Genomic DNA, 25,566 nt, shown 5'->3' on the forward strand with positions numbered 1-25,566 from the left:
GTTGGAGGGGGGGACACTATGCTCACACACAGGGGTGGAGGGGGCTCTGGGCTCACACACAGGGGTGGAGGGGGCTCTGGGCTCACACACAGGGGTGGAGGGGGCTCTGGGCTCACACACAGGGGTGGAGGGGGCTCTGGGCTCACACACAGGGGTGGAGGGGGCTCTGGGCTCACACACAGGGGTGGAGGGGGCTCTGGGCTCACACACAGGGGTGGTGGGGGCTCTGGGCTCACACACAGGGGTGGAGGGGGGGACACTATGCTCACACACAGGGGTGGAGGGGGGGACACTATGCTCACACACAGGGGTGGAGGGGGGGACACTATGCTCACACACAGGGTTGGAGGGGGGGACACTATGCTCACACACAGGGGTGGAGGGGGCTCTGGGCTCACACACAGGGGTGGAGGGGGCTCTGGGCTCACACACAGGGGTGGAGGGGGCTCTGGGCTCACACACAGGGGTGGAGGGGGCTCTGGGCTCACACACAGGGGTGGAGGGGGCTCTGGGCTCACACACAGGGGTGGAGGGGGCTCTGGGCTCACACACAGGGGTGGAGGGGGCTCTGGGCTCACACACAGGGGTGGAGGGGGCTCTGGGCTCACACACAGGGGTGGAGGGGGCTCTGGGCTCACACACAGGGGTGGAGGGGGGACACTGTGCTCACACACAGGGGTGGAGGGGGCTCTGGGCTCACACACAGGGTACGGGGTGTAGACTGCTCGGGCCCAGGCTTCGGGGCCTCATGTCCCCGTGATATCGCAGTACGCGGCCCTCACACCCCGGTACATTAGACCCGCTGCATCCACAGACACACAGCACAGAGGGGAGGCCGGGGGATTACACGCACCATGATGTTGTTGTTATTCCTCCGCCCGTCTCCTTGCTCTGCTATCCGCCGCCATCCTCCTCCTCCTCTCCGCCTCCTCCTCCGCTCTGCGACGCATGACGTCACCACGCTCCCCTCCCACCAACCCACGTGATCGACTGTCACTAGGCCCCACCTACCATCCGTCACAGGACAGCCGTCTCCCCGCCCTCTTGCGTGTTCCACGTTCTTTCTCGCGATGTTACTGTTTGGATTGAACGAACTTTATTGAAAGTTAAGTTTATAATTCTGCCTGAAGATGAAGATTGTAGTTTAGGAGTAGGACGATTTTCTGACGCTTAAAAACGCTTCGCAGGAACATGATTCTGTTCTTACACTGTACTGAAGCCTTATAATCTCCAGCGCTGCCCTATACCCAGATGACTACAGGTCCCGGCGTGCAGTGCGCATTGACTGCTTACGTGATGACGTCACTCGTTACTAAGTAACAGGGCTGTAGGATTTATATACTTCTCCGCGGCTGCACACAGGTAAATATCCGACCCGGGGAGAAGGGTAACGGGCCCCTCATGTGTCAGCGTGTTATTATCCTGTACCCCGAGTGTCACTATCCGGTACCCCAGGTGTCACTATCCTGTACCCCAAGTGTCAGCGTGTTATTATCCTGTACCCCGAGTGTCACTATCCGGTACCCCAGGTGTCACTATCCTGTACCCCAAGTGTCACCATCCTGTACCCCAATTGTTATTATCCTGTACCCCAAGTGTCACTATCCTGTACCCCAAGTGTCAGTGTGTCACTATCCTGTACCCCAAGTGTCAGTGTGTCACTATCCTGTACCCCGAGTGTCACTATCCTGTACCCCAAGTGTCATTATCCTGTACCCAAGTGTCACTATCCTGTACCCCGAGTGTCACTATCCTGTACCCCAAGTGTCATTATCCTGTACCCAAGTGTCACTATCCTGTACCCCAAGTGTCACTATCCTGTACCCCAAGTGTCACTATCCTGTACCCCAAGTGTCAGCATGTCAGAACCCTGTACCCCAAGTGTCACTATCATGTATTCCAAGTGTCAGTGTGTCATTGTCCTGTACCCCAAGTGTCACTATCCTGTACCCCAAGTGTCAGTGTGTCACTTTCCTGTACCCCAAGTGTCACTATCCTGTACCCCAAGTGTCACTATCCTGTACCCCAAGTGTCACTATCCTGTACCCCAAGTGTCACTATCCTGTACCCCAAGTGTCACTATCATGTATTCCAAGTGTCAGCGTGTCACTATCCTGTACCCCAAGTGTCAGCTTGTCACTATCCTGTACCCCAAGTGTCACTATCCTGTACCCCAAGTGTCAGCGTGTCACTATCCTATACCCAAAGTGTCACTATCCTGTACCCCAAGTGTCAGCATGTCATTATCCTGTACCCCAAGTGTCAGCGTGTCACTATCCTGTACCCCAAGTGTCACTATCCTGTACCCCAAGTGTCACTATCCTGTACCCCAAGTGTCAGTGTGTCATTGTCCTGTACCCCAAGTGTCAGTGTGTCACTATCCTGTACCCCAAATATCAGCATGTCAGAACCCTGTACCCCAAGTGTCATTATCCTGTACCCCAAGTGTCACTATCCTGTACCCCAACTGTCAGTGTGTCACTATCCTGTACCCCAAGTGTCAGCATGTCAACCCTGTACCCCAAGTGTCATTATCCTGTACCCCAAGTGTCACTATCCTGTACCCCAAGTGTCACTATCCTGTACCCCAAGTGTCACTATCCTGTACCCCAAGTGTCACTATCCTGTACCCCAAGTGTCACTATCCTGTACCCCAATTGTCAGCGTGTCAGTATCCTGTGCCAGAACCCTGTACCCCGAGTGTCACTTCCCCAAGTGTCCTTATCCTGTACCCCCAGTGGCACTATCTTGTACCCCAAGTGGCACTATCCTGTACCCCAAGTGTCACTATCTTGTACCCCAAGTGTCACTATTCTGCACCCCAAGTGTCATTATCCTGTACCCCAAGTGTCAGTGTGTCACTATCCTGTACTCCAAGTGTCAGTATCCTGTACCCCAAGTGTCACTATCATGTATTCCAAGTGTCAGCGTGTCACTATCCTGTACCCCAAGTGTCAGCGTGTCACTATCCTGTACCCCAAGTGTCGGCGTGTCACTATCCTATACCCAAAGTGTCACTATCCTGTACCCCAAGTGTCAGCGTGTCATTATCCTGTACCCCAAGTGTCAGCGTGTCACTATCCTGTACCCCAAGTGTCAGCGTGTCACTATCCTGTACCCAAAGTGTCACTATCCTGTACCCCAAGTGTCAGCGTGTCACTATCCTGTACCCCAAGTGTCAGCGTGTCACTATCCTGTACCCAAAGTGTCACTATCCTGTACCCCAAGTGTCAGCGTGTCACTATCCTGTACCCCAAGTGTCACTATCCTGTCCCCCAAGTGTCACTATCCTGTCCCCCAAGTGTCACTATCCTGTCCCCCAAGTGTGACACCTGGCAATCCTCTGTGAAAAGAACGGCCTAGACTTTGCCCATGATAATTGGTAACAGAGTCTCTGCTGCTTGTGGACAGGATATGATGTAGTATTAGGTCTGTACAGCACAGAAAGAATAGGGTTTCTATTTGGTGACTATAAACAGAGATGTAAAAAACGCAAAGTATATAGTAAAGTAGCAGAAAGTTCCCTATACAATGATTTATCAGCGAAAACCTGGGAAGTAAATGATAGGTTGTCATCCAGACAGTGGAGATAAGTGATGATATAAGATCCCATAGTATCTGCACCATGCACTGATCGCCATCCCTCTTACCTCATAGACAGTCCGGGACATCGTGTGAGCAGACCGGCCTCCCTCCTCCATATATCCACAATGCCAGAGGTGAAGTCTATGTTCCGGGAGGTGCTCCCCAAACAAGGTGAGTGCACACATTTTACTAGGATATGTTCAGCGACGCTCCCATCAGGAGACAACATCATAAAATGTGTGACAGCGGGGACTCCGACATTAAAGGGACAGGATTAACCCCTCGCAAAGAGCTGGAAGTCAGGGCCTGAAAGGGCAAAATAAATTCAGAGGGCGCCAGAAATGATTTAGAGAAGAAAAAAAAAAAGTTTGAGTGATTATGGAGTGGCGTCCGATCGGGAAACAGAAGAGGTGGGAGCGGGGGAGCCGTATACCCTCACCAGCTTCACACGTCAGTATAATACAGTCCGTAATTGCAGACAGTATTGTATCCTCTGATTTCTACGGACCCGTTCGCACACCAGTAGTTGTTACAGGTCCATGATGGGGCTGTGATCTGTGCCGCAAAGAACCCGGCAAATTACTGGCCGAATTTGTCCATAGAAAATGGGCATCTGCAAAAATCGGACGACTTATGGGACGTACATCCGTAAGTATCTGATCGTCTGCATTTCCTCTTATTCAGACCTTCCTTTTTTTGTGCAAAATATATAAGCAATGCAGGTGACTTTTTGCAGTCAACAGACCAGGACAGAAATGACAATACTGATGTGACTTGTGCAGCTCACATGTTCAGTTATAGGCTATGCCGCTTCATTGATGCTTTATATATGCCATAGGATTGTTGCTTTTTATGTTCATGTTATTTATGTTATGCATTTTATGATATTGTCTCTTAAAATTTTCTGCCATTTTATGCTACTTGTGTTGTCTAATGCGTTTCATGGTACTGACTCTTTATATTGTCAGCCGCTTTTGTTTGTTATGTCAATTCTGTTTAGCGAGAGCATATACTTGTCTATTTCTTATGTACCTGAGGAAGAGGCCGATTCAGCTTTGAAACGCGTAGTACTTTATGTGTTTTAGGGTACAAACACACACAGCGTATACACAGCAGATACGCAGCAGATTTGATGCTGTGTTCAGTTATTTAGATCTAATCTGCTGCGTATTTGCTGCATACAAAAACAACCATGGGCATAGATTCTGAATCACTGCAAAATTTATTTATCACGATTATAATAATAACATGATAGAGATTTCATATAAAATATCACTAAAAAGTATTTAAAAAACAACCAGGTACCATACATATAAAATAGACAACAACATAGGATAGATGGGTAATCAAAAGATAAAAGATAATAAACCACACTAGTGTGTCCTCCCTCAGAGTAAACCTGCTATTCCAGCAATCGTATGGCTCAAGACACACACAAGTAATCATAAACCGTAGTAACACTCACCCATCTGTCCTATGAGGTCACAGCTGTCCCTACGTACGTTTCACCACAACCGGGCTTCTTCTGCGTATAGCAGCAGTAAATACGCAGCGTATACGCCGTGTGTGTTTGTACCCTCAAAGTAAAATGTATGTTTTATGCTTCACTGTGCTCCTGCGTGTGACCTGCTCCTGTTACTTCTGTGCTTCTTGGAGTAGAGGATTACGTTCTAACACTAATGTGTGAAAGGGACCTTATGACTAATGTTTGCTTTATACAGCAGTTTTGTAGCATAAACTTTAGAGTTTGCAGACAAAAATCACAACTTTTTTGGCAGATTTATATAAAATGCTGAGAATTTTTACTTCTCCATTTTCCGGTAATATTAGAGGCGGACGCACGTTGTACTCCTCAAGGCCAACACCTACTTTAGTAGCTTTAGGGCACAGGTGTCAAATAATCGTCCCTCTAGCCATTGCAGAACTACTATTCCCATCATGCCTGGACGCCAAAGCTTTGCTGGGACCTGGCACTGCATGAGAGCCGCAGGTTTAAGGCCAGTGCTTTGCTGCATTATAGCTCAGAGCTGTGGTCATCTACTGTGTACAGGGATCTTATGCAGTCCAGTCCATCTGCTGTCACATTGGTTGTCCTGGCTGCAGCTCTCTTCTTCCCCATACTTTACACTGCAGCTCTGCTTATTTCTATCTATTGCTGTGTATAAGTACAAGCACCACATCAGCCTGTGTTCCCATGGGCCATCTCCTGGCTCCTTCCCAAAACCTAAAGGAAGAGTGACATTAGCCTTAGGCAATGGTTCTTTAGCTGGCCATACATTTAATAACTGACGTCCATCAGTTATCTCTCCCATCCTCCACATACACAGGAACGTTCAGCACCCTCACAGCATCTGAATCTGCTGTGAGGGTATGTTCATACTGAGGAATAGGCAGAAATTAAAAGCCCCAATGACTTCTACGGATTTCTCTTGCGGAAACCGGCCAAAGACTTTACATGTCAATTTATTTGGTGGATAGCGGATCCACGGTGGAACATTTCATGTGTGAACAATAGAACGGAAAGCCAATGGAACACAATGAGACATTGCTCTGTACGTATTTTACGGGTGGAATTTCAAGCCAAAATTGCGCCAGATAAAGCGAGATTCTGCTTGAAATTCCTCACCTATTCCTGTGTGAGCACATACCCTGAGCATTGGGTTAAAATGAATAATTTAAGGTATATGGGACCTTTATATGTAGAGGTCAGTGATGAAGGCCATGACTAAAATTACTGAACACATTGGAGGCTAGTGCTGCACTGTGGTCACACAACAATCTTTGGCTGCCAAGTAGCCCTGGCTTTAACAATGTAGTTCTGGTTATGGCAGCTTGTGGATCAGAATGTAACCGCATCCCCCCTCAGTAGCTGCAGTGCAGACAGCATACCCTGGGTCACCATGTAGCCCTAACCTTATTTTTAGTCAATGCAGTTCATGATTTTTGTTCATTTCTGCTCGTCATCTGTAGGGCAGCTGTGCGTTGAAGACGTCCCGACCATGGTAATGTGCAAACCAAAGCTGTTACCCCTAAAATCAGTCACCTTGGCAAAGCTGGAGAAGATGCAGCGAGATGCCCTGGAAACAGTCAGACAGCAGGAGATGGCTCAGAGCAACCCGGCTGAAACCCAACCCTGAGCAACTTAGATGCAGCCCCAAGATGTCCGCTAGTCGCGTCACATCCCCCTTCCCTGTACAGTTTTGTATGTATAACTTTATTTACCTTGTTAGTTACTCCGTTCTGTAAGTTATTTGGCATTAAACATTGATATTTAAGGCATATACGGCCAGGCTACCTGTGATGATTTTGGCAGAACAAAGCAATGGGATTTCATTACATTTTAAAAAACTTTTCATATGGCAGAAAGACATCAGAAGTTTTCATCAGTCAGGGTCTGGATGCTCAGCCCCCAACCTATCACCGGAACAAGCCTAGGAGTAGTGATGAGTCCGGGTTCGCCTGCTGAGCCAAACACAAAAACTCGGCATACCTCTCCATCTGAAGAACTTGGATGCTGCCCTAGGACTGCCAGGAGAACATGGATAAAGCCTATGGCAAAGGGCTGGATCCACATTTTCCAGGACTTCTTTTGGGGGCATCCATCTTCTTCAGGTGCTGGGAGCTGAATGCAGCCACTTACCTGTTCTCTAAAAAGGTAGAAGATTCCTAGTGCACAATAGTCACATCATTATGGTACATGTTCTCCTGTCATATCCTGGCTTTACTTTGGCCACAGAAATCTTCATCTGCTTTATGCAAGTCAGACAGACCACACACAGGTTATACTTAATCTCTCGGCAATTCAAGTTGTTACCAAGCAGTTCTAAATTTAGGCCCTTGAGTCACATCCTGACAGATTCTGCTTTAACTTTAATGCTCCATGACAACTCATGAAAACTGCATTGGTTGGCAACAGAGAGGTGCAGGACTTCTGTTTACTGGCGTTTGTTACCAGTGGACGTTATAAGGCTATATTCACACAGTGTATTTTTTAGGACAAGAATGACAGTTGTTGGCAATTAAAGCAGGCGTTCTTGCCTTAAAAAATGCACTGCATTGAACTCTATGGAAACAATAGTCCTTGTCACTCGCTGTATTGAACAACAGCCATTGTTAGGTACGGCCACAGAAGCAATTGACATGTCAATTATTTCCAGCTGCTAGAGTGCAAATGTCCGTTGTTCTGCTCTGTTCATGCAATGTACAGCCGTACGTTGCATAGAGTACAATGGTTGATTGGATTTCAAGCACACCCAAATGTGCCCGCAATCCAAATAAAATAAAATTATGTTCCTGCGGAAGATATGGCAGTATCGGCCGCAGTAACATGTCAAACAGCGGCTGTTGTTTAAACTCTGAACATAGCCCAATTCTGTAAACTGTAAATTTAATAAGGGGAATGGCTCATCTTCCAGGGAGTAGCAGCTCCGGATTTAGCGATTTTTAGCCATCACAGTCAGTCGGTCCTTGAAGAATAATTTGATCCCTTTAAAGAAGACACAAGCACCATCCAGCATTTTGCTGCGTCACTAAACATATTTATTTAGTTTTGCACTCATGTATATACATACGCGTTCTAGCAGAACTCAGCTTGTATTTCCAGATAAAATTTTTTTGTTGTAGAAAAATAGATGTTCCAGCCACCATGTACTGTACGTTTTCATGTCAAAATTTTTTTTTGTGTTCCATTGGAAAGGTGAATAAAAACCACCCACCCCCATATAACCAATCCATTTGCTTAAAAAAAATAAAGCCAAAAACTCTGCACCTCTGGCACAAGTGGATAAATTATTCAGAACAAGTCACTTCTCCCTTTCAACTACCAAAGCAAAAAGGTTTATAAAGAGCAGCAGCCAACGAGGGGTCACAGGGCCACGGGCCCCCGCCATAACAAGTCTTCAGGGTGATTTACCACGACACATTGACTGTGTAGGAGACGAGGAGACGGCTGTGATTACAAGACACAAATGGCACTTCCTCACATATACAGTGTAGCTTATGTGTTTCACCACTTGCCTCTGTACATCTACCTACCCCCATCAATGAACTTCTGAAATGGTTTTATATAGAAAACTATCATAGAAAGGCTCTGTACCCATAACAATGTATATAGAGAGTTAGAAAACATTAACTGTGCCCGGCCATGACGCTTCCTGACGTCCTTTCCTCTAATAGCTCTCAGATTTCAGACGCCCGCCGTCTCCTTCACTCACAAATCGTTTTCTTCCTCTGTGATGGAAAGAAAGAAATTAAAATTACATTTTATTTTTTCAATTTAATCTTCTGATCTGCATTCTCTGGACAGAGACTGCACAATGGGGGTAGTGTTAAATGGAACATTGATGGACATAGTAGTTTTGCAACAGCTTTAGGACCAAAGGTTCCCCATCCCTGTCCTATACCAAAACAGAGAGCAATCTATCAATCATGAAATAAGGCCAGGTTCCCTTTAAAGGGGTAGTTCGGTTACATTTTTTTTTCTTTCAAATCAACTGGTATCAGAAAGTTTGAGATTTGTAATTTACTTCTAATTAAACATCTCCAGTCTTCCAGTACTTATGTACTTATCAGCTGCTGTATGTCCTGCAGGAAGTAGTGTATTCTTTCCAGTCTGACACAATACTCTCTGCTTCCTCCTTTGTCCATATCAGGAACTGTGCAGAACAGGTTTTCTATGAGGATTTTCTGCTGCTCTGGACAGTTCCTGACATGGACAGAGGTGGCAGCAGAGAGCACAGTGTCAGACTGGAGAGAATTCCCACTTCCTGCAGGACATACAGCAGCTGATAAGTATAGGAAGAATGGAGAATTTTAAATAGAAGTAAATTACTAAACTGTATAAATTACTAACACGCATTGATTTGAATGAAAAAGCACCCCTTTAAGTGTCCAGTCTGTTATACATAGTTAATGTTGCAAGTGACAAGTGCAGAAGCTAGAAAAGTAACAACTTGCTCACAGTCTCTGCGGTAATGTATAGCGCACACATGGCCTAAGCTCTCCATGCACAAGGTAAGAGCACCTCTCTCAGTACACCCCAGTCACTATATACACAGGGAAGCTAGGAAGCCCCATAAATGGATGCTTTACATTTGCTGTGCTTGCCTTCATCACTCTCACACATGCCCATACATGAAGGGATTAACGTTTTATAAAACATTTACAAGCAGAAGGCAAAGCTTTAACAATGCACCAAGGGACGCCAGAATATACTTAAATAGGCAAACAACAATCATTCATTGTCTTTAGGTCAAAGTCACAGATTTAGTCATCATCACTGCAGAAACTACATAGCTCCCAGTCCAAGTATGAAGAGAAAACCTTGTATCTGAGGCATTATCTGCTAGTATCTTCCAAATAATTTTAAAGGGGTTATTCAGGCTTTAATGACCCATCCTCAGGACAGGCACCCCCTACTGACCAGCTTCAGTAAAGCATCCCACTGGGAATGGGAATGGAGATGCAGTAACCCAGCATGGCCACTATATGATGTATGGAGCAGTCTGCTTTCAGCTCTGTTCTCTGAATAGGCACGTGTCACCATTGCTCTGGCAAACAGCTGGCTTGCCCGGGTGCTGTGTGTCGGACTTCCACCACTCAGATATTGATAAACTATCCTAAAAATAGGCCTCCAATGGAAAGGTTCCAAAAACAGTTATTAAAGGAAAAGTCTGGCAATTTTTTTAATAAAAGTATTGTATTGGCCCCCAAAAGTTATACAAATCACCAATATACACTTATTATAGGAAATGCTTATAAAGTGCTTTTCCCTGCACTTACTTCTTCATTAAAATGTAATTGTCATGTTTTTTTTTATTGCAGAAATCAGTAGTATAAGCGATTTTAAGAAACTCTGTAATAGGTTTCATCAGCCAAAAAAGCCTCCTTCTGTACTCAAGAAGCAATCTCCCAGCCTCCCCCCTGACTTCTTATCTGTGCATTATCAGGCAAACACGTCTTCATTACAGAGAAGCCAGTGAAGACGGGCTCTGCTCTCTCCATTGTAAGCCTATGAAGGGGGGAGGGGCCGAGGGAGATGAGGGAGCAGGAAGAGGTGACATGAAGGTCAGCTGTTTGTAGACTGTCTGGGCACCTAAACCACAGGATTCAGGTGTCAGAAAGGTCAGTGCTTATCTATGAACTTACTGAGAGAAGATTGCAGGGTGTTGTGCTTTGCAGGACTGCTCCGTGCTCAGTCACTCCTAACAGCCCCTCCCCTCTCTATAGCCACATAATGCAGACAGAAATCCTGCTGCTTCTGCAGTGAGGGGGGAGGCTGGGAGATTGCTTTTTCAGTACAGAAGGAAACTCTTTTAGTACATAAAACCTATTACATAGTTTCTTAAAATCGCTTGTACTGTTGATATTTAATGTTTTCAGAAAAATGACCCTGAAATGACAGTTACGCTTTAAGGCTTCACTTCCTGGATAACACAGTGATGTCACTTCCTGGATAACATGGTGATGCCACGACCTGACTCCCAGAACTGTGCGGCTGTGGCTGCTGGAGAGGATGATGGCAGGGGGACACTGAGGGACACAGGGCACTGGAGGGACACTAAGCATCCCCCTGCCATCATCCTCTCCAGCAGCCACAGCCCACACAGCTCTGGGAGTCGGCTCCTGAAATCACCGTGTTATCCAGGAAGTGACGCCACCATGTTATCCAGAAAGTGACATCAACATGTTATCCAGGAAGTGACATCACCATGTTAACCAGGAAGTGACGCCTTCATGCAGTAGTAAGTGCAGGGAAAAAAAGCACTTTGTAAGTATTTCCCGTAATAAGTGTATATTGGGGATTTTTATATCTTTTGGGGGGGCAATACAATACTTTAATAAACTCCTTTAATAAATGAGGCATGTCAGAGGTTGTGGTCACTTGGGACCATCTAAACAGGGTTCTGAAAGCCCCCTCCGCACACAGAAGGAAAAAATATACAAATTAATTTTTCAAATCTGCAGTTTTTCCATTTTGTTGCACCTTTTACCTTTTGCGATGCATAGTGTGAAATACACCCAAAAGTCTGCATGTAATGTATGCAGATTCCAATGTGTAATGGAAAATGTCTGCAGTACATGGACTCAGCTTTGCACTGCAACACATAAGCACATAAACATAAGGATTTTAAAGAGGTTGTCCCTTTAAAATCCTGCTTTCTTCCACAAACAGCACCTCTTCTGTCTTCAGTGTGGGTTTTGCAGCTCATTTCTATTGAAGTGAATGGAGCTAAATTGTAATACCACACACAACCTCAGGACAGGGGTGGTGCTGTTTTTGCAAGTGCCCATTGATCAACTTGGTGCCCACTGATTTCTATTGTGCTTAATACACACATTCTGCTTTTTCACAGATCCACAATCCGTTCCGTGAAAAAATAGGACATGTCCTGGTGCAGATCATTATTAGCCAGTAAAAGCCTATGGGATTTACCAGGTGAACATTTTTGCGGATGTGTACATAGGACCTAAATGCAAACCGGAAAAATCATTGAACGTGTGAATAAGGTCTTAGAGAGAAGCTGAAGAAGCCACAGCATTCTCCTGGCTCCGAACACATTACTCTTTCCGAGAATATTATATTTTTTTTCTCCCATAGCTTTACGGGGCATGTTTTTTGCAGAAATTAGATATTTCAATTGTATCATTTTGGGATAGAGAAGTTATAGTCTTGGGCTGAGCCTGTTTTACTATGACAATGTGTTTAAGCGCATACCACATGACAGCACCGATAACTGGGTTCTGTTCTACTATTTGGTCACAATTAGTTTCGGTAACCTAGTAGTAACGTATAAAAGTCACTGAAGAGACGTTATCACCTTGATGGACATTGGTCCCGTATTTGTTTAGAGATGATTCCAGCTCTGAAGCAATCTTCCACAAAACGTTCCAGAACTGAGTATGCATGTGGTACATCCAAATTAATATCTGGAATTTCATGGTAAATCCTATCGTAGCCCTGTAAAACAAGCAGAACGACAAAGAGGGAACATTAGTTATATGACGTGTTACTCGTTTTCATGCAGTCCCAGCGCTCGCTGCAGATTCAGTTTCCCACCACCAGAGGGCAGTCTTACCCTTTTCATTTGGTCCAAAGTAATTACAGCCGACTTCCACAGGGCTTCTAACAAATTCAGCATCATCTTGTAGGTGGTGTCGCCACTTGCTTCCAGAACCATCAGTATTGCCTGTGTATAGATATACACACTGTATATAATGTATGTTATAGAGCTGATGAGTGTGCAGAGAAGAAAGGTTCCTCACCTCATACACAAGCTCATGGTGAAAGTGAGGGACTTCCAGCTCCTGGAGACAGCGTTCAGCTTCTGACACATCGCCAGATAACACGTATTCTTTTAGCAGCATATCAATCTGATAGGGAGAACACACAATAGTAAAGGAAGTACGAATACAGCGACTAATACAACACTGTTGATTCAAAGTCCATCCATGATAACAGGCCCTTCCTCAGATAGAAATATTCAGTAGAGATAAGCGCAACTAGAGCATACTTGAATATGATCCGTCAGTATTTTCATACTGGTGGCTGGAGAAGTTGGATGCAGCCCTAGGGAGTCCTGGAAAATACAAGTTTAGCCATAGGCCATTCCCAGACTCTGTAAGGCTGCAGCCACTGGTATTCAAATACTGAACGAACAGAGACACATCAAAAGTTTTTATCAGTAGGACGAGCAGGGAGACGACTGCACTGCCGCACTTCTCTCCCCACTCTGACAGACCCCATAGACTTGCATTGAAAGTCAGTCTAGGTCATGTGACATGGATTTGGGAGTGAATGCGCTGCATGTGGACTTCTCCCAGCTCGTTCTCCTAACCATGGTCATGGTCTAAACCTGACTGATCACAACTTTTAACATGTCTCTCTGAAGTTTTCTTGGCTTCTCTAGGATTAACCAAAGCTCTGTCTCTTCTTACAACCTCTTCCACACCTGGGCTTTAATGCAACTTAGGGCTACTCTTTTTTTATTCCTGGACAAACCTTTTAAGGATCAGTCACTGAAAGGTTAAATTAGTTTGTCTACTTATTTTCAAAAACTTTTGTAGTCTATTCAAACAGCGTTTGCACTTTACAACTGACATATACACTGGTGTCAAATGTATGTGGCCAGTGGCTTTTCTGGTGAGCTGGAGCTCCTGCACAGTGATGTCCCCCTCTCTAGGTGGCTGCTCTCATTCTCCTCCTGCACAATGGACTGCCGGCAGTATAATGGTGCGTTCACACCTACAGGATCTGCAGCTTATTTTCTGCAGCAGATTTCATTTAAATAACTGAACACAGCATCAAATCTGCTGCAGATCCTGTAGGTGTGAACGCACCCTAAAGGTGGTTGCTGTTGGTGTATTGGGGGTGACTTGATCTCTGTGCACAGTGACGTACTCTGTCCCCAGGCAGCTGGCGTGTCTCCTATGCCGCCGAGTCAAATTGGAGAGGGAGGACATCACTGTGCAGGAGCTCCGGGTCACTGGAAATGCCCAGCGGGGAGCCCCTCTCTGGCTGCCGCTCACCCATTTAGAGCGGAGATTCTCATCCCGTAACCTTGGCATCCAAACGCCTCAGTAACTGTCAGATGTACAATAATTGAGCTAACAGCTATCCCTCCTGGTTTTGTTCGGATACCGAACAATGAGGGAGATTTATCAAAGGGTGTAAGATATACACTGGTGTAAAATGCCACAGCAACCAATTGCAGATTCAGCTTTGATAAATCTGGGCCAACTGCTCTGGCAATACATTTTTCTAACGAGAGCCTATGGGTGACATAGCACTGTACTTCCGCATAATGGTTTAAATGAACATTTGCACTTGTCTGGTTTGACCAAATTTACCTCTTTCACCAGATTTTTAACTGGCTGCTGACCGCCTCCTAAGCCCCAGACACTGTCAATTTTTCTTCCCACTCTAGTCATACTTAGGAGAACTGCTGCCCGATTCAAGGCTTCTCTGTAAAGAAGAAAGGAGTACACAGCCGTCACTATACAAAGCTTCTTCAAAGGAAAAAGTGAGACGTGAAGACACAAAGTCCCAGATTTATCATTCCATTTACTTGGATTTTAGTGGAAATTGCAGAGGTTAAAAGTTACTTAAAAATGACAGTTAAAAAAAAAAAAAGGGGGGGGGGCAGTCAAGCTGAAAACGTGAGTGCAGCTCTGGAGTATAATACTGGCTATAACTCAGGATCAGTAATGTATGTACACAGTGACTCCACCAGCAGAATAGTGAGCGCAGCTCTGGAGTATAATACTGGCTATAACTCAGGATCAGTAATGTATGTACACAGTGACTCCACCAGCAGAATAGTGAGTGCTGATTCGATTACTTGACCCCCATCTCCCCCCACATTCCTACTTGGTGCTCTGCCTGTCACATAGGCTCCATTCTATGCTCGGGCAGATTCCATAGTTTGCCCAAAGAATTGACATGTCAATTCCACGGGTGGACAGCGGAATCCGCCATACCATAGAATGGAGCCTATGGGATCGGCGTGGCTTATCCACGACATTTACTCAGTGTGCATATTCCCTAATACAGGATAGGTAATGTAATATATTCATAAATGTACTAAATCTTTATAAAGTTTAAATCTATAAACTGTCCAGTGCAAACATACTGTACCCTTTAAAGGGTGTTCTAATGATAACTAGCTGATCCTGGGGAGCTGTGTTAGTAGTGTTAGGCTGTTACCGACAGCTCTTTTATCCACAATCAGCTGGTTATCCCGAATCCTAATCCCTAACTTTGTAAAATGGAAATACACCATTAGGGTGCCTTCACACACACCAAATCTGCAGCAGATCCGCAGCAGATTTGATGGTGCAAATTTGATGCAGTGTTCAGTTATTTAGAATAATTCAGCTGCGGATCTGCTGCGGATCGACAGCAGAAAATCTGCTGCGATACGGTGTGTGTGAAGTTACCCTTACAGTAAATTGGCATTTGACAATATTTCACATAGCTAAGCTGTACGCTCTAGATGACTGCCTAGACTTCCCATCCCCCAGAACTGGCAGTCCAGATAGCCATTAAGACTGTATAACTCAACTATGTGAAATATTGCATTTGTTTAGTTTAATGTTCCTAGCCTTAGGGATATAACATACCGAGAGTGGTCGCAATCCACTGTGCCTTTGTGGGCATCTATGTAACTCTTGTTCAGGATCCCATCGCCAACTGCTCTGGCAATAAACTGACCCACCAGCTGCAGAGAGAGCGAGACAGAGGTGAGAACTATCACTCACATTCAACAAAAAAAGTAGGTGGATGTAGATGGCACTGTGCAGCAATAGCTCCAGTGGGTGCACAGCCTCCAGGAGTCGGACCCCGGCTCCAAAGGAATCCAAAATCTGAAAACGATAAGGAGGCACTCCAGGAATAGTGAATAAGAAAGTGAATTTATTCACCCATAATGTGCAATACTATAGTATTAATATAATAGCATTGCACATTATTCTTATTCACTATTCCTGGAGTGCCGCCTTATCGTTTTCATATTTTGGACTCACATACAACACATACTGTTATTTCTACCAGATTTCTCTATAAAATAATGCGGTTGAGTCAATGCATTTGGGTACAGATGAGCGAATTTACAGTAATAACTTAAAGTGTCAATGTCGTTTAAATTTGTTTGCAGAAGCCAATAGTACAGGCAATTTTAAGAAACTTTGTAATAGGGTTTATTAGCCGAAAAATGCATTTTTATCATAAAAAAGCAGTTTGAAGCTTCCCCCCCCCCCCCCGTCTCCATGGTTCTCTTATGAAGGGGGAGGGGTTGAGGGAGATGAGGCACCAAAACAGGACAACAAAGAGTTAATTTCCAGCTACATCACCGGGCTATCTCCTCTGATGTCAGCACTGACCTCTCTAACCTCTGAACATTGGCTTTCACACAGGTTCTGCTGTGTAATCTGCTGTGTAATCCTGCCTACTAATCTCCCTCCTACCCCTACATAGGTTACACAGAGCCCGACTGATGTAAAAGAGTCGAGATTCCCTAATGAGCAGTGAATGAGAGAGAGGAGGGAGCTGGCGGGACCTAGGAAAAGTCTTTTTGAATGCAGATAATGGCATATTTGCCTAATAAACTTTGTAATTGGGTTTCTTCAAAAACAAAAAACAGCCGTCTGCCTTATAACTGACTGCCGCTCTGGATGTTAGGAAAAGCTGGATCCAGTCAAGGAAAACTTCTCCCAGTTTCCCAGCATTGGATCCTGCTTTTCACAGCACCCGGGGAGGACTGGCAGTCAGTTATAGGGAACTCGGGGTGGAGCGTCAGTCAGTTACTAGGCAGCAGCTGATGAACAGATTGCAGATAAAGTGAAGCGCTTTGTTATCTCTGCAATCTGTTCATCAGCTGCTGCCTAGTAACTGACTGACGCTCCTTTTACTGTCATTTCCCGCATCTCTACATTTGGACATTTTGCCACGTAATAAGAAAAACAAAAAAAAAGACAAATGTCATTCTATACAACTTAGAAAACACATAATTTTCCATCTGAGCAAGAATTTCCATGTGACTACTGGACTTGTGCTTCCTCTTTTATACCACAAATAAATATATATATTACACACACACATATACACATACACACACATACACATAGATTGTTCCTTACTGAGGAAACTAGACACAAGTAAACAAGCAATGTCAGCTGACAGACTGATGGAAGGCTATACTGTATAGCTGCTAGTGCCATGTCTATACTGTATAGCTGCTAGTGCCATGTCATCTCCCATAATTGCCGATTCTAAATGGAGATTTCTTTGTTCTGTATAAATTTATCTTGCATTTAGATATTTATAATGAATTTTGTAAAGTTAGTTATGCTAGTCAAAGAGGATTTCTGTGATGTTCTATTGATGGCCTATAACTGGGGCATTGATGTATAATGTATGGTGCTGTGACATGGCTGGGCAGGCCGAACAGAGCGGTAAGATTATGGCGGCACTGGAGCCAGGGAGGTAAACTTTATGTTAAAACAGCCTATGTCCAGCCATGCGGTGAAAAAACGACTCTTGCCCGGAATATGGGCTTAGAAAAACGTTGCTGCTTTCTTCCAGAAACAGCTCCACTCTCTTTCTACCTTGGGTGTGGGGGTTTTGCTGCTCTGTTCCAATGAAGTGAATGAAGCTGAATTGTAATACCACACACAACCTGAGAACGGGTGGTGCTGTGTTTTTTTTTTCTTTTTTTGTGTGCACTTTTTCTAATCCTGGATAATCTTTTTAATGCAGTTGCAGGCACAGCAATACCCACACAAGCATGCAGCTTAAACATGCTCAGCTCTGTCCATTTGGCATGACCATACAAATATGAGCACAGCTGTGTTCAGGGACTGGTGAAGCACTGATGGCCTGTCTGTAGATATCCTAATGGGAAACCATCAAGGTTATATGCCAGACAATCCTTTGACACATGTAGTGATTGTACTCTTTACTGCTTAGTCTAAGGGTATAAACCCACACACCGTATACGCAGCAGATATGCAACAAATACGCAGCAGATTTGTTGGCACAGATTTGATGCTGTGTTCAGTTATTTAGATCTAATCTGCTGCGAGTTTGCTGCGTATCGCAGCAGTAAATACGCTGTATATACGGTGTGTGGGTTTATACCCTTAATGCATAAAAACAACAATGCTGCATGTGAATATATAAAGAATAACTGTGTACTAGTAAATGTCAGTGTCAGCCACTCGGTAGTCAAAAACCTGCTACGTGGAAAGAGACCTTTAGAAATGTGTAAGAACATTATCTATCACATGGAACAAAGCGAGCCCAGGATCCTTTTATAAATTCTAGAAAGAGGTGCAATGTGTACACAGACCTGCGGTGCCCGGGGTGTGTCCAGAACGAGTTCAGGCAGCTCTCCCAACAGTTTGTCGAAAGAAATTTCCACATCTCGTGTACTCAGCAGTGTCCCACACAGATCATGCAGCAGCTTGGATGTCAGCTCCCGGTGACTAGCCTTCCCTTCTAGTGCGATGGACACAGCCAGCATGGGAAGGCCACACTTCATGTCTCCCAGGTTTAAGTCCTTTAACATTTCCTGCACACAAAAGCAATGGGAAACAGTTCAAGATATACAAAGCAAGGGCGGCTACAAGAATACATATACCTACATAATAAACTAAACCTGTGTGGCTTTATTGCACAGCTCGGATACATGCTATTTGTCAAATATGTGCACTCGTCTGGCTGCAAAAAACTAAACCCTGTGCAGCCAATTTTAAAGAACCGCTTAAAGGGATATGCCAGCAAAATAAAAAATAAAAAAAAATTAAATCAACTGGTGACAGGAGGTTATACATTTTTGTAATTTACTTCTATTTAAAAATCTCTAGTCTTCCAGTCTGACACAGTGCTCTTTGCTGCCACCTCTGTCCATGTCAGGAACTGTCCAGAGCAGGAGAGGTTTTTTATGGGAATTTGCTTCTGCTCTGGACAGTTCATGACATGGACAGAGGTGGCAGCAGAGAGCAATGTGTCAGACAGGAGAGAATACACCACTTCCTGCAGGACATCCGCAGCTGATAAGTACTGGAAGACTGGAGATTTTTTTTTTAACAGAAGTAACGTACAGATCTCTGGATTTTTAAAAAAAAAACTTTTTGTGAACAACCCCTTTACAGGGCAAGGCCATAAAATAAAACATGCTTTAAAAAGGTACTATATTATTGTGGCGCCCACCACAGCTCAGTCCTATGATAGTGCAGTACCAGGCGCAGCTCCGTGCCTGATAAACAATGAATCTACCAGAAATGGAAGCCCCCACAGATCAGATACTCATTGCCCATCCTAATAGGTCATCAATGTTACAGAGTAGCCTGGTAGCTGGGACATAGGAACAGATGCGGAATACAGCCTGCTGAGGAATGACGGGTAATGGGTTTACACAATTACTTCTGCAGAGAATGGTTACCAGGGTATTTTGGGAGGGCTAAATAACCTGCTATGCACCAGAGGTAACTTAGCTCAGTGCTTCTGCCCCTTCCTTTTAGTGCGTCTGACGTCTGACATCACAGTCTGACATCACAGATAATAGGTTTCCTATAACAATGCTGTGACAGGAGGTGGTTAGAGTAACCAGCTATAGGGCCACCTGCACTCCAGTAGTGGGCACAGTATACTGTCCATATCCACCATCACTGTGGGAATTTGTTCTGATGCCCCTTCTTCTCTCGCACTCACTGCCAGTATATGATGATACTTAGGGATCAGAAGGTCTTACATTTGTTGTGGCGCTGTGTCACAAAGTTGTCAAACAATGCAAAGATCAGGCCTAAAGAAGCTTACAAGCTAATGATGGCCGGGGCTAATAGTCTGTAATGGCATTTACATACACCGGAGGGGGGAGGGTGTTAGCACCTGCAACCCTCTCCCATATTCGCTTAGTAATGGGATCAGGCCGGACTGTCATATACTGTAAGGGGGATTCTGCGCTCATCAAGCTCGTGCTCTAAGTGTCACCCAGAATGTGAGCAGAACAGCTGGCAGAGAGACAGGATGTATTAGTAGTGAAGGTATAAAGGTGTGGAACGTCAGGTTACACCCCGCCAGGAATTGTTCACTTTCAGGTTATGTTCACACTACGTAAGTTCCGCAGAAACCATGGCCGTAAAAAGTCCTTTAGGGTACCTTCACACGTACAAGATCCGCAACAGATCTGATGGCTCAGATTTGATTCGCTTTAAATCTGCAACTTCACATCAAATCTGCTGCAGATCCTGTACATGTGAATGCACTCTTACAGTTATCTTGAAGTCTCTGACAAAACCATATATCAATCTGCTAATCTCAACCTGCCTGCAGAATAGACTGCATTTTCAAAGTGAAGGGTTCTCTTTAAATGGCCTTTTCCACCCCGTGACATATTAGTCTGAGGGCAGAAAATGGCAGCAAAAGTTATAAATAGCCCTTACTCCCCTCTGCACTCTCTCCTGGTAGATATCTTCCTGTACGCTCAGCTCAGCCAATCACTGCACAGCCAAGTGACCGCTGCAGTGTCCCACGTTAAGTGCACATCATCAGGGCACATCCAGTGAGCAGTCTAGAGCAGCGGCACAGAAGTGGGAGGAGGCAGAGGGGCAAGTATTGGTTTCTGTTTGGTTTGTTTTATCAGTTCATTTTTTCTGCCATTGCCAGCCCCTTGGCCAATTTGTCACAGGGGGCATGAAAACCCCATTATCTTTAGAAACACATAGCAACTCAGGGAATGCTTGTTAAATAGGTATTATCCATTGTTTGCTCCTGGTATTTATTGCCCATATGTTGTGGCTTTGAGACGTTTCTATGAAGGACATATCACCTCCTTCACCATCTATGTTGAATCTGAGCTGTACTAAAAGTTAATGTATTGGAAGAGAAGGAAAGAAAAATAAAAGGGAGTAAACAGCTCCGGCATTGCTGACCATGGCAACACATCAGCTGTGTCCTACTACAAGCCAGTTAGCAGTTATAAAGCTTTCTTTGATTGTGTAGGTAACATCTGTGCTGCATTTCCTATGCACTGTGGTTAATCACAGTCCAGTATGTGTTATAGCCAATAGCTAAATAGCTAAAGTTAACCCAACGAGGTAGTAAGAAGCAGCATGTATGCATTGTGTGCACCACATTCATTAATACTTATTACTATAATGCATAATACAAGTGCAATAGTCAAGGTACAGAAAACACAAGGTACAGACCATACACACCTTAAAGTGTCACTGTCATTATAACTTTCAAAATCTAAATCAACAGTAGATGGGATATAAAGCAAGTTTGCAATATACATTCATTTTTTCTTTTTTGTTATCATGTTGTAAAACAAAGCTGTACTTACTTGTATCCAGGTCCAGTCACCTGAAGGCTGCTATATAACAGCTACACTTACTGTATCCAGGTCCAGTCTCCTGAAGGCTGCTATATAACAGCTATACTTACTGTATCCAGGTCCAGTCTCCTGAAGGCTGCTATATAACAGCTATACTTACTGTATCCAGGTCCAGTCTCCTGAAGGCAGCTGTATAACAGCTATACTTACATGTATCCAGGTCCAGTCTCCTGAAATTTTTTAGTCTTGTACCAGCAAAAAAAGAGACTAAATACATAGTTCCAGCCAGTACAGAAAGTCACGGCTCAATGTGTCCATCAATCACATTACTGCCTTCTCTGTGAGTGCAGATGATCTGGGAAACACAGGACTTTGTGTTTTGTTTTGTCAGAACACAGGAAGTGCCATGTTTTCCAAGAGAACTAAAATAGATAATTAATGTAATGTAAATTGCAAACTTTGTTTATATCACATCCCCATCTCATTTAGATTTTGAAAGTTATAACGACAGGTACAATTTTATTTATAATGAAAGCATATGGGTGTTTAAAGGGAAACTATCAGTAGGTTAGACGAATTTAACCTGCTGATCCATCCCTTTTGTGCACAGGGTGCTGAGGATGAAGGTAAAAACTTCAGTGTCAGCACCCCCTGCACAAAAGAGACGTATCAGCAGGTTAGATTCATCCCCTTTTAACCTTAGGGTAATCCCTTAAAAGTTTTTCATAATAATATGGACATTTTAAACACATCACAGAGACATGTTCAAAGTTTTGATCAATCGGGACCAAAAAGCAGCCAGGAGAAAAGCCCGATTATGTGCTTTACTCCTCGGGTGACTGTGATCACCGTCTAACTATACCAGACAAGCTCCATAAACTTCTAGTGTCTCTGCTGTGGAGGGGGATAGCCCCTTTAAATCTGAAGAGCTGTCTGCTGTCTCTGGTATCAGTCAGTGCTTATCATCCAGCTTTCCTAGAAACTATAAAATGGGCAGATATAGCGGTTATCTCAACAGAAAGGGATTAATTAAGGGTTTGTTTTTACCAAGGACTGACACAGCGAAACTAATAGTTCATGAACACAAGAAAGCCAATAACTGTGCCAATAGATAAAGCCAGAGAAACCTACTGCCACTTCATTGGTGTCCCCGTGCTGGAAATACTCCTGCACAATCGGTGTCACAGACTTTTCAAATGACTTTTCATCCAGAGGAAGGACAGTGGTCTCGTAAACACAGCTCTCCTATAAAGAAATCACACAAGGGGAAAAAATGCACAGTCAGCAAACGTGCCTGTGGGAACAAAACAGAAATCTGCCTTTTCTCTCAGACTGCTGAACTATTAAACATGAAATAATACAAAGCTCAATCCCTTCAACACTTCCCTGGCACGGGGATCTGCAACGTACACAACAATGTGCGAAAACAGCGTTACGTGCTGGGATCAGGAGACCATCTACCAGGACAACAAACCCACCCATGTGACTGCAGGTTATAAATTAAATAAATAGGAGATAGATATGAGATATATAGACATGAGATGGATTTATGATAGATAGATAGATAGATAGATAGATAGATAGATAGATAGATAGATAGATAGATAGATAGATAGATAGATAGATAGATATTTTTACAGCAGTCATTTTGAGCACTTATACTTCTAAATCAGTGGTGAAGTTAATAACTTTAGGCTGTGGTCACATTGGAGCTTTAGTCACAGATTTTGTCACCAGCGTGCTGCCATCATCAGTCTGCTCCGATCAGCAGACGTTACAATAAATACATAAACACATCCATAAGCTACTGTTGACTAACCACCAGGTCTTGTATTATTAACATGGATCAGTATAGGGGCATCAGATTATAGCTTTGGGTCTAGGAGCCAAATCACCATGAAATGTCGGAGAAAAGTAATAAAAGAATCAAGCCGCCTCTTGGTTGTGAGGCCAGTGAGGGGAGCACTCCTGTGCCGTGACTTACAGGATTATGATCATATACACGTCAGCCTGTCAATCACTGCCCTTAGGGGTAAGGGAAGGGCTCTCCTTCTGAATACAGCTGACTCATCAACTAGCCTCATGTGATCTTTCATCGTTCTTTTTAGACAATGGCCATTCTGCAAACTAGGGTGGCAACTAGACGTTCGAGCCTGTGGTGGCTTCTCGGCCTTTTGGCTAAGATCAAGTGTAGTATCTGTTCTTATCAGTTTAATATCGGCTACGTCCCCTACGTGGGGACCATATATTATATGGAATTTCAGAGCAGGGAAATGGAAAAAGAGCTTGCTGTCCTCTCCAGACATTCACCTAGTACTGCATTGCTTAGAGGTTCAGTGCACAAAGGCCAAAAACGTGCGGACCTGTGGTAGGAAAATTCTGCCCTTACACCGGGCAGCATGTTCAACTAACAGATCCACTTACTGCCAGATGACAGTCTACAACCACACAGATGAGAAATCAGAGACCTACTTGATCTTCATCATAATTTGGATCTTTGACATCAAAAACGACTTCTTCATCGTAAACTTGACAAGGAGTTCCCCACACTCCCTTTCCACCGGCTCCACCTAAATAAACCAGGAAAGTGAGAACAATGAGGAGATTTACACAACGTGACTGAGTTTTCTCCAGCTCCAAAGCTACAGATTTCTACGTCTGAAGGCTTGTATGATGTGTAGAGAGCTTAGAGAAACACAGCGCACCGGTAACAGGAGCCATGCTGCAAACTATAGGGAACAGTGTAGACCATACATCTGAAAGCAATAAAAATGATGTGTAACTATCATTTGTCATAGCAACATGTCAGAAGAGTGTATCGTCTGGGTGTGAGACCCCCACGAACTCTAGAATGAAGGGGCTGAAGTGCTCAGCAGTACTTGCTCTGCCCCTTTATCTCCGCTATAACTGCAGTCTACTGAATTATAATAGAGCCTATGAAATATTCAACCAGCCAGACGTTCCATACGCTCCCATTATAATTCTGTAAACTGCTAGTATTAGCAGTCTACGAAATTAATCTCCGTATAGTAGAGATAAGGGGCAGAGCATGCGCTGCTGAGCATTTCTTCCCCTTCATCCCAGCAATCAGTGGAGATCTTAGCACCCGGAGTCCACCGATATGGACTTCTTACATGACGCTATGACATGTCAGAAGGTTTTACAAATGATTGTTACACTTTAAAGGGGTTATCCAGTGCTACAAAAACATGGCCAACACGACTCTAGTCTCCAGGTCAGGTGCAGTTTGCAATTAAGCTCCATTCACTTCAATGGAACTTAGCAGCAAAACAAACACCCAAGCTGGAGACAAGAGCGAGGCTGTCTCTGGAAGAAAGTGGCCATGTTTTTGTAGTGCTGGATAATCCCTTTAAAACAATGGCATGACATTAATAAATGAGAAAGCGCGTTGGTTTGGTCCATTATACATCAGCTATTCCCTGTGAAGTCTGTATGCCGCCAGGTTTTCTGGTTCTACCGAAATGATTCAGCATCTTTATGGAGTGATTTTGTATTAACCCCTAAGGGATGTGGCCCAGCTTGGCAACAATTAAAAAAATATTAAAACAAATAGATAGAATACTATCAGATAAAACTATCTACAGTATATATCTAATTTATTTTTTATTTTTTTTAATGTTTTACTTCTTTTGCACAATACAGTTATTTAAAGGGGGTTATCCAGCCTGTAAGGGCAGGTGGGGAGGAGAGTGATGATGCTATACTTCTCACTTCTTGGTTAGTAGTCAGTACATGACGATAATTCGCCCATTTTGAAGCAACGGTTTGGTTTTTATAACAATCAGCGTTTAGACAAATAAATCATTAGAAAAATCGTAAGAAAATTCATAAGAAAAATAGTTATTGCAATCGTTTTTAAGATCGCTTAAGCCCATCTTTTACATAGGGTGAATCTTTACCCAACAAAAAACAACAATGCTGGACAATAATTCCAAATATAACTAAAGTATCTCTTTATTAAGAACAAGAACATTTTTGTCTAAAATTGCAGGAAGCAAGTACATACATTGGAGGGAAAATAAAAAAATATAAATGGAATGAAATGAAAACAGAAAAGAGGACTGCGGGCTACAAGAAATAACACAGTACTATTCAATAGGTAAAAAAGTCTGCACTTGTGCCCCAG

At 44.0% G+C, this 25,566-nt stretch overlaps 3 protein-coding genes and 1 non-coding gene across 4 annotated transcripts in view; 2 read left to right on the forward strand and 2 right to left on the reverse strand.

The window, feature by feature from the left end:
• Positions 1-937, reverse strand: part of SHOC2 (SHOC2 leucine rich repeat scaffold protein) — a 33,035-nt gene extending 32,098 nt beyond the window's left edge. The window contains exon 1 of the mRNA XM_069979787.1: positions 854-937. The gene's annotated coding sequence lies outside the window, so the exon portion shown is untranslated. The remainder of the gene's footprint in view (positions 1-853) is intronic.
• Positions 938-1,055: 118 nt separating this feature from the next.
• On the forward strand, positions 1,056-6,866 carry BBIP1 (BBSome interacting protein 1). The gene is made up of 3 exons (XM_069978819.1): positions 1,056-1,362; positions 3,658-3,756; positions 6,556-6,866. Exons 2-3 carry the CDS (start codon positions 3,711-3,713, stop codon positions 6,720-6,722), a joined length of 213 nt encoding a protein of 70 aa, XP_069834920.1. The 5' UTR covers positions 1,056-1,362; positions 3,658-3,710; the 3' UTR covers positions 6,723-6,866.
• A 1,235-nt stretch (positions 6,867-8,101) lies between these two features.
• The window catches only part of PDCD4 (programmed cell death 4), a 29,584-nt gene continuing 12,119 nt past the window's right edge, over positions 8,102-25,566 (reverse strand). The window contains exons 4-12 of the mRNA XM_069979788.1: positions 23,892-23,989; positions 22,551-22,664; positions 18,432-18,653; positions 15,706-15,803; positions 14,434-14,548; positions 12,850-12,957; positions 12,663-12,773; positions 12,405-12,544; positions 8,102-8,814 (exon numbers count right to left, since the gene is read on the reverse strand). Coding sequence (XP_069835889.1) covers positions 8,754-8,814; positions 12,405-12,544; positions 12,663-12,773; positions 12,850-12,957; positions 14,434-14,548; positions 15,706-15,803; positions 18,432-18,653; positions 22,551-22,664; positions 23,892-23,989 — 1,067 coding nt within the window. The 3' untranslated portion in view covers positions 8,102-8,753. The remainder of the gene's footprint in view (positions 8,815-12,404; positions 12,545-12,662; positions 12,774-12,849; positions 12,958-14,433; positions 14,549-15,705; positions 15,804-18,431; positions 18,654-22,550; positions 22,665-23,891; positions 23,990-25,566) is intronic.
• On the forward strand, positions 23,578-23,766 carry LOC138800229 (U2 spliceosomal RNA). Its single transcript, XR_011364427.1, has one exon. It is a non-coding gene; the product is annotated as a U2 spliceosomal RNA (small nuclear RNA).

This window comes from Dendropsophus ebraccatus, chromosome 8 (genome assembly GCF_027789765.1).
Source record: "Dendropsophus ebraccatus isolate aDenEbr1 chromosome 8, aDenEbr1.pat, whole genome shotgun sequence".
NCBI lineage: Eukaryota > Metazoa > Chordata > Amphibia > Anura > Hylidae > Dendropsophus > Dendropsophus ebraccatus.

Bases quoted from the DNA above. Each gene is read 5' to 3' on its own strand.
- BBIP1 (XM_069978819.1), top strand. From the start codon at position 3,711: ATGCCAGAGGTGAAGTCTATGTTCCGGGAGGTGCTCCCCAAACAAG. The intron at 3,757-6,555 runs GTGAGTGCACAC...CGTCATCTGTAG, and splicing joins GGAGGTGCTCCCCAAACAAG to GGCAGCTGTGCGTTGAAGAC.